At 42.1% G+C, this 13,329-nt stretch overlaps 1 protein-coding gene across 2 annotated transcripts in view; it reads right to left on the minus strand.

Moving 5' to 3' along the window:
- The window catches only part of LOC139381926 (spectrin beta chain, non-erythrocytic 1), a 122,543-nt gene that overhangs the window by 58,985 nt on the left and 50,229 nt on the right, over positions 1–13,329 (minus strand). For both annotated transcript variants that reach the window (XM_071125788.1, XM_071125787.1), the window contains one exon: positions 1,801–1,952. In XM_071125788.1, coding sequence (XP_070981889.1) covers positions 1,801–1,952 — 152 coding nt within the window. The remainder of the gene's footprint in view (positions 1–1,800; positions 1,953–13,329) is intronic.

A 13,329-nucleotide genomic window follows, 5' to 3' on the forward strand; every position in this document is an offset into this window, starting at 1 on the left:
CCTATGCTGTCCATTAAATGACATAGCCACGTTAATTTGTATTGACGAAAACCTATAAAACTAGTAATTAAACAGACTTCAAAAACACAGGTCTCTGTTTGGCTTTCATACTTTGTTCGCTCATCACCTGAAGCACAAGACGGATATACATGCAGGCGAAGTCTTGCAGCCGAAGTCTTGCAGGTGTTTACAAGGTTTTGCGCATGTGCCAGGTGATAAAAATCTCAACACTAGTACAAGCCCAAGAACATACTTTTTTAGTCCGTGTACCTTACATGTTATGTTCAGAGGCGAATTGGCTCTGGCAGCCAAAACAACTAAATACAGATAAATGGGAATGGATTCTCATTTGCCGTACTGTTCTAGAAACAAAGTCCTCTACTTTCATATCACATAAAATAATTTCACAAATGCTAAATATACAATTACTGTATCTGTTTTAACCGGTTTTAACTTCACAGTTGCAGCCGACAGTATCTTTCAGTTACAACACTGTGGCGTTCTTCTTCCGTTACACACAGTTGGTCAGAGAGACAGATGGCTTATAAGTACTCCTGTGGATACTTTTTCTCAAATTCCTACTCACAAAAGGACAAACCGAACAGACAATTGGTAGAGTAAATTGAAATTAAATTATATTCAACATTCTTGTTTGTGAGAGGAAGATTTACAGTCTAAGTTCAACTAGTAATTAAACTACATTTCGCAGAAGCTTTGTGGTAGTTGAACTAAATAAAAATCTAGGTAGTGTTTTCAGTAGTTAAATACTTTTTTGCCATGTAGCGTGTAGCTAACTCCTAGAACTACACCCTACTTTTTTACGCTAATATAAAACAAAATATTGGTGAAGTAGGCAAGAATTATATATTTTTTCATCTTTAGTTAAGTAAACTATATTTTTCTTAAGGGTAGCTTAACTTCTTTCGTGGTTATGTAGTTGATAGTTCGGTAAACTATGACTTCAGGATATCTTCCCCAACACTGCTGATATCATGCAAAGCACAAATAAGATTGTAGTAAGAGAAACAACTATGACTACAAATAAATACTCTTTCAAGTTGAAAAATACAAGTAACTGACAAAATAATGGAAACACTTGAGAACATTTGGGATAAAAAGTATATTGAAAGCAGGTGCTTCCACACAGGTGTGGTACCTGAGTTAATTAAGCAATTAACATCCTATCATGCTTAGAGTCATGTACAAAAATGCTCGGCAGGCCATTATTTTTGTAATTATTTTGGCGACCATGGCTATGTCAACATAGGATGACAATGCTCCCATCCATAAGGCACGAGTGGTCACAACGGTTTAATGAACATGAAAACAATGCAAACCATATGCCATGGCAGTCTCAGTCACCAGATCTCAACCTAATTGAACACCTATGGGAGATTCTAGAGCGACGCCTGAGACAGAGTTTTCCACCACCAATAAAACACCAAATTATGGAATTTCTCGGGGAAGAATGGTGTCACACCCCTCCGATAGAGTTCCAAACACTTGTAGAATCTATGCCAAGGTGCATTGAAGCCGTTCCGGCTCGTAGTGTCCCAACGCCCTATTAAGACACTATGTTGGTGTGTCCTATATTTTGGCAGTTACCTGTATGTGTGCCCTGTAAAATCAGTGAAGAAAATGAGCTATGCATGGGCCTAATGTATAAATAATTACATATACTGTAGGTTTAGAACCCGAGAGAACAGCATTTTAATATTTACTCTATATGTGACCTGGAAATCCAAGTGAAACATATGCAGCACGTGCCATGTAAACCAGTCTGACAGTCTGCCTACGTACCAGTTTCTCCCCAGAGAGAACCTCCAGTAGTTTGATGAGCATGCGTCCATCTCTCAGGTCCATATAGAGGTCAGTGATCCTGCAGGACACTCTGGCTAGGTGGGAGTTGACCCACTTGGTGAAGGTCTTCTTCTGCACCGCTTCACGCTCATCTACAGGGAGGAGCAGAGAGAGAGATCAGGGGTTAAGTTTTACTTCTGCATTCTATAATGGTAACATATTCACCAGGTTATCATCTGGGGGTAGAAGGTGTGTAACGTATTTTACAGTTCCACTAACGTGTGCTCTTCTTTAGAGACTGACACACACAACATCCTGCTATGATTAAGTTCTTGGCACTCAGAAAAACAGCGACACAATATAGGCTACAAAGCTAACACTCCAGGTGTGCAGCTAACAGAGTAGAACGTGAGGGTTTGCAGGCTTCATCAGAAACGGCACATTCCACTCATCCTTCCTGTTTATGCCAGGTGTCCCTCGCTTTCCTGGGCGGAGGGTTGTTGGCCTTTGTTACTGTTCGTCTTCTGTTGAAAACATACACCAAGGCCGTCATTGTTCTTGGAAGAACTGTGTAGGGTGTAGCTTCCTCTGTCTAAGAAGTACAATGTAGCTACTGTAGCTAGCTAGCTAGCTGACTTCTCTTTCACAGCAACAGAGTACTGTAAATATCAACATTTCACAGGCCAGGCGGGTTCTTAGTAAACATACTTGAATGCCCAATATGTTTATTACAATTGTTGTCTGAAACAGCCTTATTCGTATACACCATCTTTAAATAGCCAGTCTTGTTTGCACAAGCTAAATGTTGTTAGCATAGCTGGAGTTATTCTCACAGAACAACTATATTCCTAACATAATGGTCTTGCTGCCAGATAGTCTTCTGCACATACTGTAAGCCAAGTGATATTTGTTGCGCTGGTCTCCAGTCTACTGTACATGCTATTCATGCAAGCTAGCTGCTGCTAGTGTTAGCTGGTCATGTTCTCACAGGGTTGTTCTAATGTAGTGTTTCCATGCACTCTTACAAAAAAAAGATTGGCGTTTTGAAACTGCAGTAAAAGTGCAGTAACTGCAGTCGAGTGTGGTATTTTGGATGCAGTAATTGCAGAAAACTGCAGTGTACTGTATAGTTGAACTGAAGTTATACTGCACTCTAACTTTAGTTACACTGACAAATTACTGCAGTCGAGTGTGGCATTTTGGATGCAGTATTTTCAGCATACTGCAGTTATACTGCACTCTGACTACAATCTTTTTTCGTAAGGGCAAGGCAGGTGGTCTGGCCCAGGCTTCTCATCCTACTGCAGACCCAATAAACATCAGTCACAACGTAGTACAGGAGCCAGGTCCAAGAGAACCAGCTGCCCCTCTGCTGCATTAGCCATGAACATCATCATGACACACAGTCTTTTACTAACCTTGTGGGGACACACAATTGATTCCCATTCAAAATCCTATTTTCCCTAACCCCTAACCTAACCTTTAACCTCGAACCCTAAACCCCCTAGAAATATCCTTTTTCCCTTGTGGAGGCCGGCAAAATGTCCCCAGTTGGTCAAATTTTTTTGTATGTTAACTATTTTTGTGGGGACTTGTGGTATAGTTAAGCATGTCCAGACACACACACACGCACGCATGTGCACACACAAAAACAAAGTGTGCCAACTGACGTCTCCGCTTCACAAGGTATTCCTCATATGAACTCAAAGCCGGTTGCCATGGAAATCTGGCTTTGAGAGGAAGTTTCACAACCTCCCTCCATCAGGGTGGGTCTCTCTCTGTCTCGCTGACTGTGAGAGATGACACCCGTTAACAAAGTGCACCGATGCACTTTCCCTTCCAGCTCCAGCCCAGCCGTTAGCTCAGAGGACGTTGCGACATCACAGCGTGACCAGACTGCTAATAAAGCAGCAGCATGACTGTGTGATATCATGTAGGTACCAAACAGCACACTGTCCAACAGCCTGACAGCCGGGTCCCAGAGATAGTAGATAGTGGCCTTTATGAGTCCCAGTGCCCAGGGCAGAGGCAGATGGAGGCGGCGAGACAGAGGGAGCTGTGTGCCCCACTGTGGGGGACCAGTCAGAGCAGAACAGAGACAATGAAGCCAGTGTTCTCTGCTCTCCATCATACCACGCAAAGCAGCATCAGACGGCATCAGGCCTTATCACTGACTAGACTAAGTAACATTCAGCTCCTTCACTGTGACATGGGCTGCATGGTTAGATCATGCCTGTGTGGCCTCAGGGGGGCTAGGTTAGTCATGACTTTGGGAATCAGGAAAAAGGCTTTGGAAATCAGGGTGATGCTGGATATTCTTAGCAGCACATAAGATACCAAACAAAAGCAACAGAATGAAAAGGTAGCTCCAAATACAAAACAGTAAAGTGAAATAGTCCATTCACAATATACATTTTGCTTTAAGACACATGACCCTGTGTGCTGTTCAAGGTTCCAATTACTTGTTGACACAATCAGCTGCAGTTCAAAAGGGCATCAAATGTCTAAAATAAATGTGCGTTCTAAAGCTGAGATAGAGACGGATGGAGGATATGGGTGGAGCTGGACATGTCCTGAGTGTCTGTAAACAGGGTTTCCTGCAGGGGAGAGCATCTGGCCCTCACAGCAGAGCCCAGGAAAGGGAAACCCTCGGTCAACAGATATACACACGCTTGCACACACACACTTTATCTCAACCTGCAGCTCTCTGGCTCTGCAGAGTACAAACAGTAACCCCCTTGGACCACAATCCCAACAAGCAGTCACAGACCAGAATCACAGACCACTGATCAAGACCCACAAACCACAAGTCTACCAAATGATCAGACCACTGACAAGACCACAATCTGTGGACAGCTGCTATGCTATGCATGATGTCCTGATCACTGAACTGTGTGCAATCAATGTCAACTCCTTACATCAAAAATACCTAAAAGTTAAATGCTATTAGTCTGCCAAGACCAGAGTTGTTTTACTATGTGAGACTGTTGAAAGGCAGTGTTAAGTTCAAAAGTCAAAAGCAGTAATACAGTAGTAATGTACACTGTATAAAAGTGTTAAAAATATTATGTAATAGCAATACAAAGCAACGTCAAACTATCATCAGGCCTGGTAGTACATGACTTGGCCTCTCAAGTAATAGAGTCAAGGAAAAGAAGGAACTAGGAAAGAGACAAAGTTTGACGGTGAGATAAAAGACAAAATGACAGAGATGAATGTTGTCACATCCTCCTCTGGCTCCTCATTAGATGATTCTAGAATTAGTGTGAGGCAGCCAGTGCACTCACACAGACACCGAATGTAAAGGAGGCATGCTAGTTTTCACAGGCGTCTGCAGGGCCTTAGGTGCGAATGTTGAGCATTTCTGTGAAACGGCTCCAAAATGGACTGAGGTAATTAACAAAAGAGTTGTGAGTTGGACAAGGAAAGGATGTTTAAGTCCAAGGTCCCCATTTCCAAACCGGTGTCAAATAAAGAGAGACAAAGCAGACAGAACCGTTTGATGACACGTCCTTCTGAGACACTGGATGAGTTTGGATGTTTGGGAGGGGCGATGGCTTGGATGGTGATGGCTCGAATAACCAGTCATCTGAGCCAATGGCAGAGCCATAGATTTAATCCCAGTGACATTTAACAGACAGCACCCGGTCATACGAGGACAGGACTTACTTCTTGCTCCCAGAGCTCAGTGGAGCAAAACTAAGGTGATTTTAGAGGAGGGAGGATGTTACACAGCTAAGATGGAGCTCATACATTAGTGAAGAGGAGTCTGAACAGATTCAATGTAAAGTCAGTGAGCTAAGAAGAGATAAAGTCACTGCAGTGGGAGAAAATATAAATGTTTTTTGGAAGCTAAAGATAAAAAGCTGTTATTGACAAATTAAAGAGCAAAGACCTCTGGGAATGAGATGAAAGCGAAACACTCTACAGAAGCAGGCGGGCGGAGCAGGCAGAGAAAGGCGGGCAGAGCAGGCAGAGGAAGGCGGGTGGAAAGGACGGGACAGGCAGAGCAGTGACTGTATACTAGGAGGATAGGATCATCTTTGTTTATAGCGATGTTGTGTTTCCATAAGTGGATGAATTGGTCTAATTTATGGTATAGCCTCAACCCTTAGCCACCCCTTTCATTTGAGCTCCAAAAAAAAGTTAATTATGACAACATTTTTATTGTTTTGTGTGACTACAGCTCCTGCAATAAAACGCAAACGTAGAGAAAAGTTCAAATTGAGCAAAGTGTCGAAGCGGATAATCAGCCCATCCGGCTTGGATTGGGTCATTTTAATTCAAAACAATGCATTCTAAAATAAATGACACGCTTTGTGTATAAGCCTGTTTGTAGAGACAGTGATAGAACAGGCTAGCCCACTCTGCTGATTGGCTACAAATACTTTCATTCTGCTAGGTAGTCAAAACCCCCACGTCTCAATGTCAAGAGAGTCGTCTTAAATTACTCAGTGGCTTATCAATAATGCTGAACCAACAGCAGGGCTATTTCCAGAGTGGCTGTAACACACTGTCTCTGTGTGTGTGTGTGTGTGTGTGTGTGTGTGTGTGTGTGTGTGTGTGTGTGTGTGTGTGTGTGTAGGGGCAGCCCCATTTAAAGCAGCACATTGATATGCGGGGTCCTCTTTGGGTCAATACTAAAGCTCACAGACACAGTCATGCATATTAGAGGTCGACCTTGACCCCAGTGTGGGGAACAAAGGTTGCCTCCGGCTATACTGGCTGGGCTGGGGTGTGGCCACATGGCTGAAACAGAGACTTGGCCAGGATATCTATCTAGTAGCTAACCCCCTCCCCTCTCTGACTGTTCTGCCCACACAATAACTCTATACTGTACTATACACTCTAAATGTGACTTGAAGTACATTTTAAAGCCAACCTCTTCAACCTCAGGAGGCTGAAGAAATGTGGCTTGGCCCCTAAGACCCTCACACATGTGTACAGATGCACAATTGTGAGCATCTTGTCGGGCTGTATCACCACCTGGTACGGCAACTGCACCGCCCGCATCCGCAGGACTACCCAGAGGGTGTTGCGGTCTGCCCAACGCATCACCGGGGGGGCACACTGCCTGCCCTCCAAAGCTGGGGCCGAGAGACTGAAAAACAGTTTCTATCTCAAGGCCATCAGTCTGTTAAATATACATCACTAGCCGGCTAACACCTGGTTACTCAACCCTGCACCTTAGAGGCTGCTGTCCTCTATACATACTGTAGACATGGAACACAATGTTTACATACAGCTTTACTATTTTAATTTGTTTATACTGTATTTTAGTCAAGGCCACTGCGACATTGCTCGTCTAATATTTATATATTTCTTAATTTCATTATTTAAATTTTAGGTTTGTGTATTGTTGTGTATTTTTAGATCCTAGCTCCAACAGTGCTGTAGTAACACAAGCATTTTGATACACCCGCAATAACATCTAAATATGTGTATGTGATCAATAAAATTGGATTTGATCAGTGCTGGGAGTACTGAACTACATGTAGTTCAACTAGTAATTTAACTACATTTTGCAGTAGCTTGGCGGTAAAATAAAAAATCTTGTTAACTACTGAAAACGCTAACTTTTTGCCATGCAGCATTGTAGCCAACTACTGGAACTACACAACTTGTTTAGCAAAAGTGTAATATTGGTGAAGTAGGCAAGAATTTCCTTTATTTTTCGGCATCACACCTTCCTCTTCCTAATTGTCACTTAAAAACATAGTTTGTGTTAAATGGGCTAAATTACACATTCTGTTAACATTTGAGTCCAGAGTAATCTGTCTTGCAAGTATTAGTATGACATTTCAGATTTAGATATGATAATATACAGTTGTTACATACACTAAGGTTGGAGTCATTAAAACTTGTTTTCAACCACTCCACAAATTTCTTGTCAACAAACTTTAGTTTTGGCATGTCGGTTAGGATATCTACGTTGTGCATGACAAGTAATTTTTCCAACAATTGTTTACAGACAAATTACTTCACTTATAATTAACTATCACAATTCTAGTGGGTCAGAAGTTCACATACACTAAGTTGACGGTGCCTTTAAACAGCATGGAAAATTCCAGAAAATGATGTCATGACTTTAGAAGGTTCTGATAGGCTAATTGACATCATTTGAGCCATTTGGAGGTGTACCTGTGGATGCATTTCAAGACCTACCTTCAAACTCAGTGCCTCTTTGCTTGACATCATGGGAAAATCAGCCAAGACCTCAGAAAGAAAATTGTAGAACTCCACAAGTCTGGTTCATCCTTGGGAGCAATTTCCAAATGCCTGACGGTACCACATTCATCTGCACAAACAATAGTATTCAAGTATAAACACAATGGGACCACACAGCCGTCATACCGCTCAGGAAGGAGACACGTTCTGTCTCCTAGAGATGAATGTACTTTGGTGCGAAAAGTGCAAATCAATCCCAGAACAACAGCAAAGGACCTTGTGAAGATGTTGGAGGAAACCAGTATAAAAAGTATCTATATCCACAGTAAAAACGAGCCCTATATCGACATAACCTGAAAGGCCGCTCAGCAAGGAAGAAGTCACTGCTCCAAATCCGCCTTAAAAAAGCCAGACTACGATTTGCAACTGCACATGGGGACAAAGATCATACTTTTTGGAGAAATGTCCCCTGGTCTGATAAAACAAAAATAGAACTGTTTGGCCATAATGACCATCCTTATGTTTGGAGGAAAAAGGGGGAGGCTTGCAAGCCGAAGAAACTGTGGGAGCAATTATTAGGAAATAGAAGACATACAAGACCACTGATAATCTCCCTCGATCTGGGGCTCCACGCAAGATCTCACCCCGTGGGGTCAAAATGATCACAAGAACAGTGAGCAACAATCCCAGAACCACACGGGGGGACCTAGTGAATGACCTGCAGAGAACTGGGACCAAAGTAACAAAGCCTACCATCAGTAACACACTACGCTGCCAGGGACTCAAATCCTGCAGTGCCAGACGTGTCCCCCTGCTTAAGCCAGTACGTGTCCAGGCCCGTCTGAAGTTTGCTAGAGAGCATTTGGATGATCCAGAAGAAGATTGGGAGAATGTCATATGGTCAGATGAAACCAAAATATAACTTTTTTGGTAAAAACTCAACTCGTCGTGTTTGGAGGACAAAGAATGTTGAGTTGCATCCAAAGATCACCATACCTACTGTGAAGCATGGGGGTGGAAACATCATGCTTTGGGGCTGTTTTTCTGCAAAGGGACCAGGACGGCTGATCCGTGTAAAGGAAAGAATGAATGGGGCCATGTATCGTGAGATTGAGTGAAAACCTCCTTCCATCAGCAAGGGCATTGAAGATGAAACGTGGCTGGGCAACGAAGGAGTGGCTTCGTAAGAAGCATTTCAAGACCCGGAGTGGCCTAGCCAGTCTCCAGAGCTCAACCCCATAGAAAATCTTTGGAGGGAGTTGAAAGTCCGTGTTGCCCAGCAACAGCCCCAAAACATCACTGCTCTAGAGGAGATCTGCATGGAGGAATGGGCCAAATTACCAGCAACAGTGTGTGAAAACCTTGTGAAGACTTACAGAAAACATTTGACCTCTGTCATTGACAACAAAGGGTATATAACAAAGTATTGAGATAAACTTTTGTTATTGACCAAATACTTATTTTCCACCATCATTTGTAAATACATTCATTTAAAAAATCCTACAATGTGATTTTCTGGATTTTTTTTCTCATTTTGTCGGTCATAGTTGAAGTGTACTTATGATGAAAATTACAGGCCTCTCATCTTTTTAAGTGGGAGAACTCTCACAATTGGTGGCTGACTAAATACTTTTTGCCCCACTGTATATTGAAGCAACATCTCAAGACATCAGTCAGGAAGTTAAGGAAGTCGCAAATGGGTCTTCCAAATGGACAATGACCCCAAGCATACTTTCAAAGTCAAGGACAACAAAGTCAAGATATAGGTGTGGCCATCACAAAGCCCTGACCTCAATCCTATAGAAAATGTGTGGGCAGAACTGAAAAAGCGTGTGCGAGCAAAGAGGCATACAAATCTGACTCAGTTACACCAGCTCTGTCAGGAGGAGGAATGGGCCAAAATTCACCAAACTTATTGTGGAAAGCTTGTGGAAGGCTAACCAAAACGTTTGACCCAAGTTAAACCATTTTAAAGGCAATGCTACCAAATACTAATTGAGTGTATGTAAACTTCTGGCCCACTGGGAATGTGATGAAATAAATTAAAGCTGAAATAAATCATTCTCTCTACTATTATTCTGACATTTCACATTCTTAAAATAAAGTGGTGATCCTAACTGACCTAAAACAGGGAATTTTTACTAGGATTAAATGTCAGGAATTATGAAAAACTGAGTTTAAATGTATTTGGCTAAGGTGTATGTAAACTTCCAACTTCAACTGTATCATAAAGTAGTTTGGATGGAGTGAACTACTATTTCAAAGTAACTTTATTAACTAAACTATATTGTTCCTAAGGGTAGTTGTAGTGTAGCTTAATCTTTTCCAGTGTGAAGTAATTGGTAGCTTGGTAAAATATATTTTCTTCCACAATACTGCATGTGACACTTTCACCCTCAGATAAAAAAAAAAAAACAGAACGAATAAAATATTGCACAAGTTCCTGAGGCATTAACAAAGGAATTCAAAACAGAGTTAAGAGAGACAAAATTTCAGGAAGCCTGTCTGCCAGTCCGGCTCCCTCTTTCCAGAAACATACAGTACCAGGCAAAAGTTTGGACACAACTACTCATTCAGGGTTTTTATTTATTTATTTGAACTATTTTCTACATTGTAGAATAATAGTGAAGACATCAAAACTATGAAATAACACATATGGAATCATGTAGTTGCCAAAAAAGTGTTAAACAAATCTAAATGTATTTTATATTTGAGATTCTTCAAAGTAGCCACCCTTTGACTTGATGACAGTTTTGCACACTCTTGGCATTCTCTCAACCAGCTTCATGATGTAGTCACCTGGAATGCATTTCAATTAACATGTGTGCCTTGTTAAAAATTAATTTGCGGAATTTCTTTCCTTCTTAATGCGTTTGAGCCAACCAGTTGTGTTGTGACAAGGTAGGGGTGGTATACAGAAGATAGCCCTATTTGGTAAAATAGGTACATATTATAGAAAGAACAGCTAAAATAAGCAAAGAGAAACGACAGTCCATCATTTATTTTGGACATGAAGGTCAGTCAATACAGAACATTTCAAGAACTTTTAAAGTTTCTTCAAGTGCAGTTTCAAAAACCATGAATCGCTATGATGAACCTGGCTCTCATGAGGACCGCCAGAGGAAAGGAAGACCCAGAGTTACCTCTGCTGCAGAGGATAAGTTCATTAGAGTTACCAGCCTCAGAAATTGCAGCCCAAATAAAAACATACATCTCAACATCAACTGTTCAGGGGAGACTGCGTGAATCAGGTCTTCATGGTCAAATTGCTAAAAAGAAACCACTACTAAAGGAAACCAATAAGAAGAGACTTGATTGGGCCAAGAAACACAGGCAATGGACATTAGACTGGTAGAAATCTGTCCTTTGGTCTGAGTCAAAATTTGAGGTTTTTGGATCCAACCGCCGTGTCTTTGTGAGATGCAGAATAGGTGAACGGATGATCTCTGCATATGTGGTTCCCACCATGAAGCATGACGGAGGAGGTGTGATGGTGCTTTGCAGGGGACATTTATTTAGAATTCAAGGCAAACTTAACCAGCATGGCTACCACAACATTCTGCAGTGATACATTGTCCCATCTGGTTTTCACTTAGTGGGTTAACCATCTGTTTTTCAACAGGACAATGACCAAACACACCTCCAGGCTGTGTAAGGGCTATTTGACCAAGAAGGAGAGTGATGGAGTATTGCATCAGATGACCTGGCCTCCACAATCCCCCAACCTCAACCCAATTGAGATGGTTTAGGATTAGTTGGACCAGAGTAAAGGAAAAGTAGCCAACAAGTGCTCAGCATATGTGGAAAATCCTTCAAGACTGTTGGTAAAGCATTCCAGGTGAAGCTGGTTGAGAGAATGCCAAGAGTGTGCAAAGCTGTCATCAAGGCAAAGGGTGACTACTTTGAAGAATCTAAAGAATATAAAATGTATTTACACTTATTTGATTACTACATGATTCCATATGTGTTATTTCATAGTTTTGATGTCTTCACTATTATTCTACAATGTAGAAAACAGTCCAAATAAAGAAAAAACGTCCAATGATACTGACGCCCAGGGCAGCTCTCTGCAGCTGTGTGTTTGGGGACAGCCAAGCCATCGGTGACCGCCGGCTAACCTAGTCACAGGAAAACACTGTCACATTGTGTCTTACTCACCAGAATACAGAGCTAATCAACACTGCATTGTTTCATATAACAGTCTGTAGGCTACTACAGCCCGATGTAATGTCCCTTTATGACCTTTTGTGAAAAATGATTCCAAAGCCTTTGAAATGAGCTGACAAAATCAGCATCTGTATCCTAGAATGAACTATTTCTCTAGGTGGGTTAACACCTTAATCCCGAGGCAAAAATAACTATAGCCTGTTTGTGCCCCATTCAGCTGAGATCCAGAGTGAGAGAAAGATGGAGAGAGGGAAGGGTGAAAGGATGAAAAGAGGAATACAGAGCTGCCAGTGACGGTAAATCAGGCTAGCAGCAGCCTAACAACTTCACGCTGGTTGTGGCGCAGCACCCCAATGCCACATGTCCCAGATTGTTGTTAGAAAACTGCAGTTTAATTATGTCTACATCTGGTTGGGAGGAATTTGGACTTTTTCCTGGAGACAATTCATCAAAAAAACACAAATACCATGCCCCAAAATAAACATTACGATACGGTGAGACATTCAACAAAATGAAAATCTGGCTGAGGCCTTTGGTGGCTGATGTCATTCACAGTTGCCCCACCCTATGGTGGCTGGGGCGGTAATTGAAAGAGATGTGGGCTGCAGGTCATACAACTGTTCAGCTACCAACACAAAGTCTACATGTACTGTACAGTATGTGTGTGGAAAAACTGCATGTACAATTGGGAATTCTGTGTGGCACTGTCCTGTTGAAGATAGCTGTGCAAATTACACAAGATGGATGAAAGGCGTCAGATGTCTCCAGCTAAAGCATACACAGACAGATGATCTGTATGTATACACAACCCTGCTTGTCCAGGGAGCGCAGATTTACACATCGCTTCACTCTCCATCGCTCCACTCTTCACACAGCCCCTGCATCCAGACCAAGTATACAACCACTCACCCCTGGGGTTGTCCTCCCAAATGTTTCCACCCTGCCTCCCTCTAATGTAGGCCACATTGTTTCACTTATAAATCTGTAATTTCTCAACTTCCTGCTCAGTGCAAGGTGCTCACCCAATACCTGCGAGAGAGGGAGAGAGCGGTTGAAGGACAAACAAGGAGGAAAATGGCTGCCCTTTCTTATGGGCCCACACATGATAGCTGGCACACTGGGTCGAACAGACAGGCACCTCAACAGTACCCTAATTTACTGAACAGGGACATAAAAACACCCACCAAAAAAATA

The sequence above is a fragment of the Oncorhynchus clarkii genome, chromosome 23 (assembly GCF_045791955.1).
Source record: "Oncorhynchus clarkii lewisi isolate Uvic-CL-2024 chromosome 23, UVic_Ocla_1.0, whole genome shotgun sequence".
Classification (NCBI taxonomy): domain Eukaryota; kingdom Metazoa; phylum Chordata; class Actinopteri; order Salmoniformes; family Salmonidae; genus Oncorhynchus; species Oncorhynchus clarkii.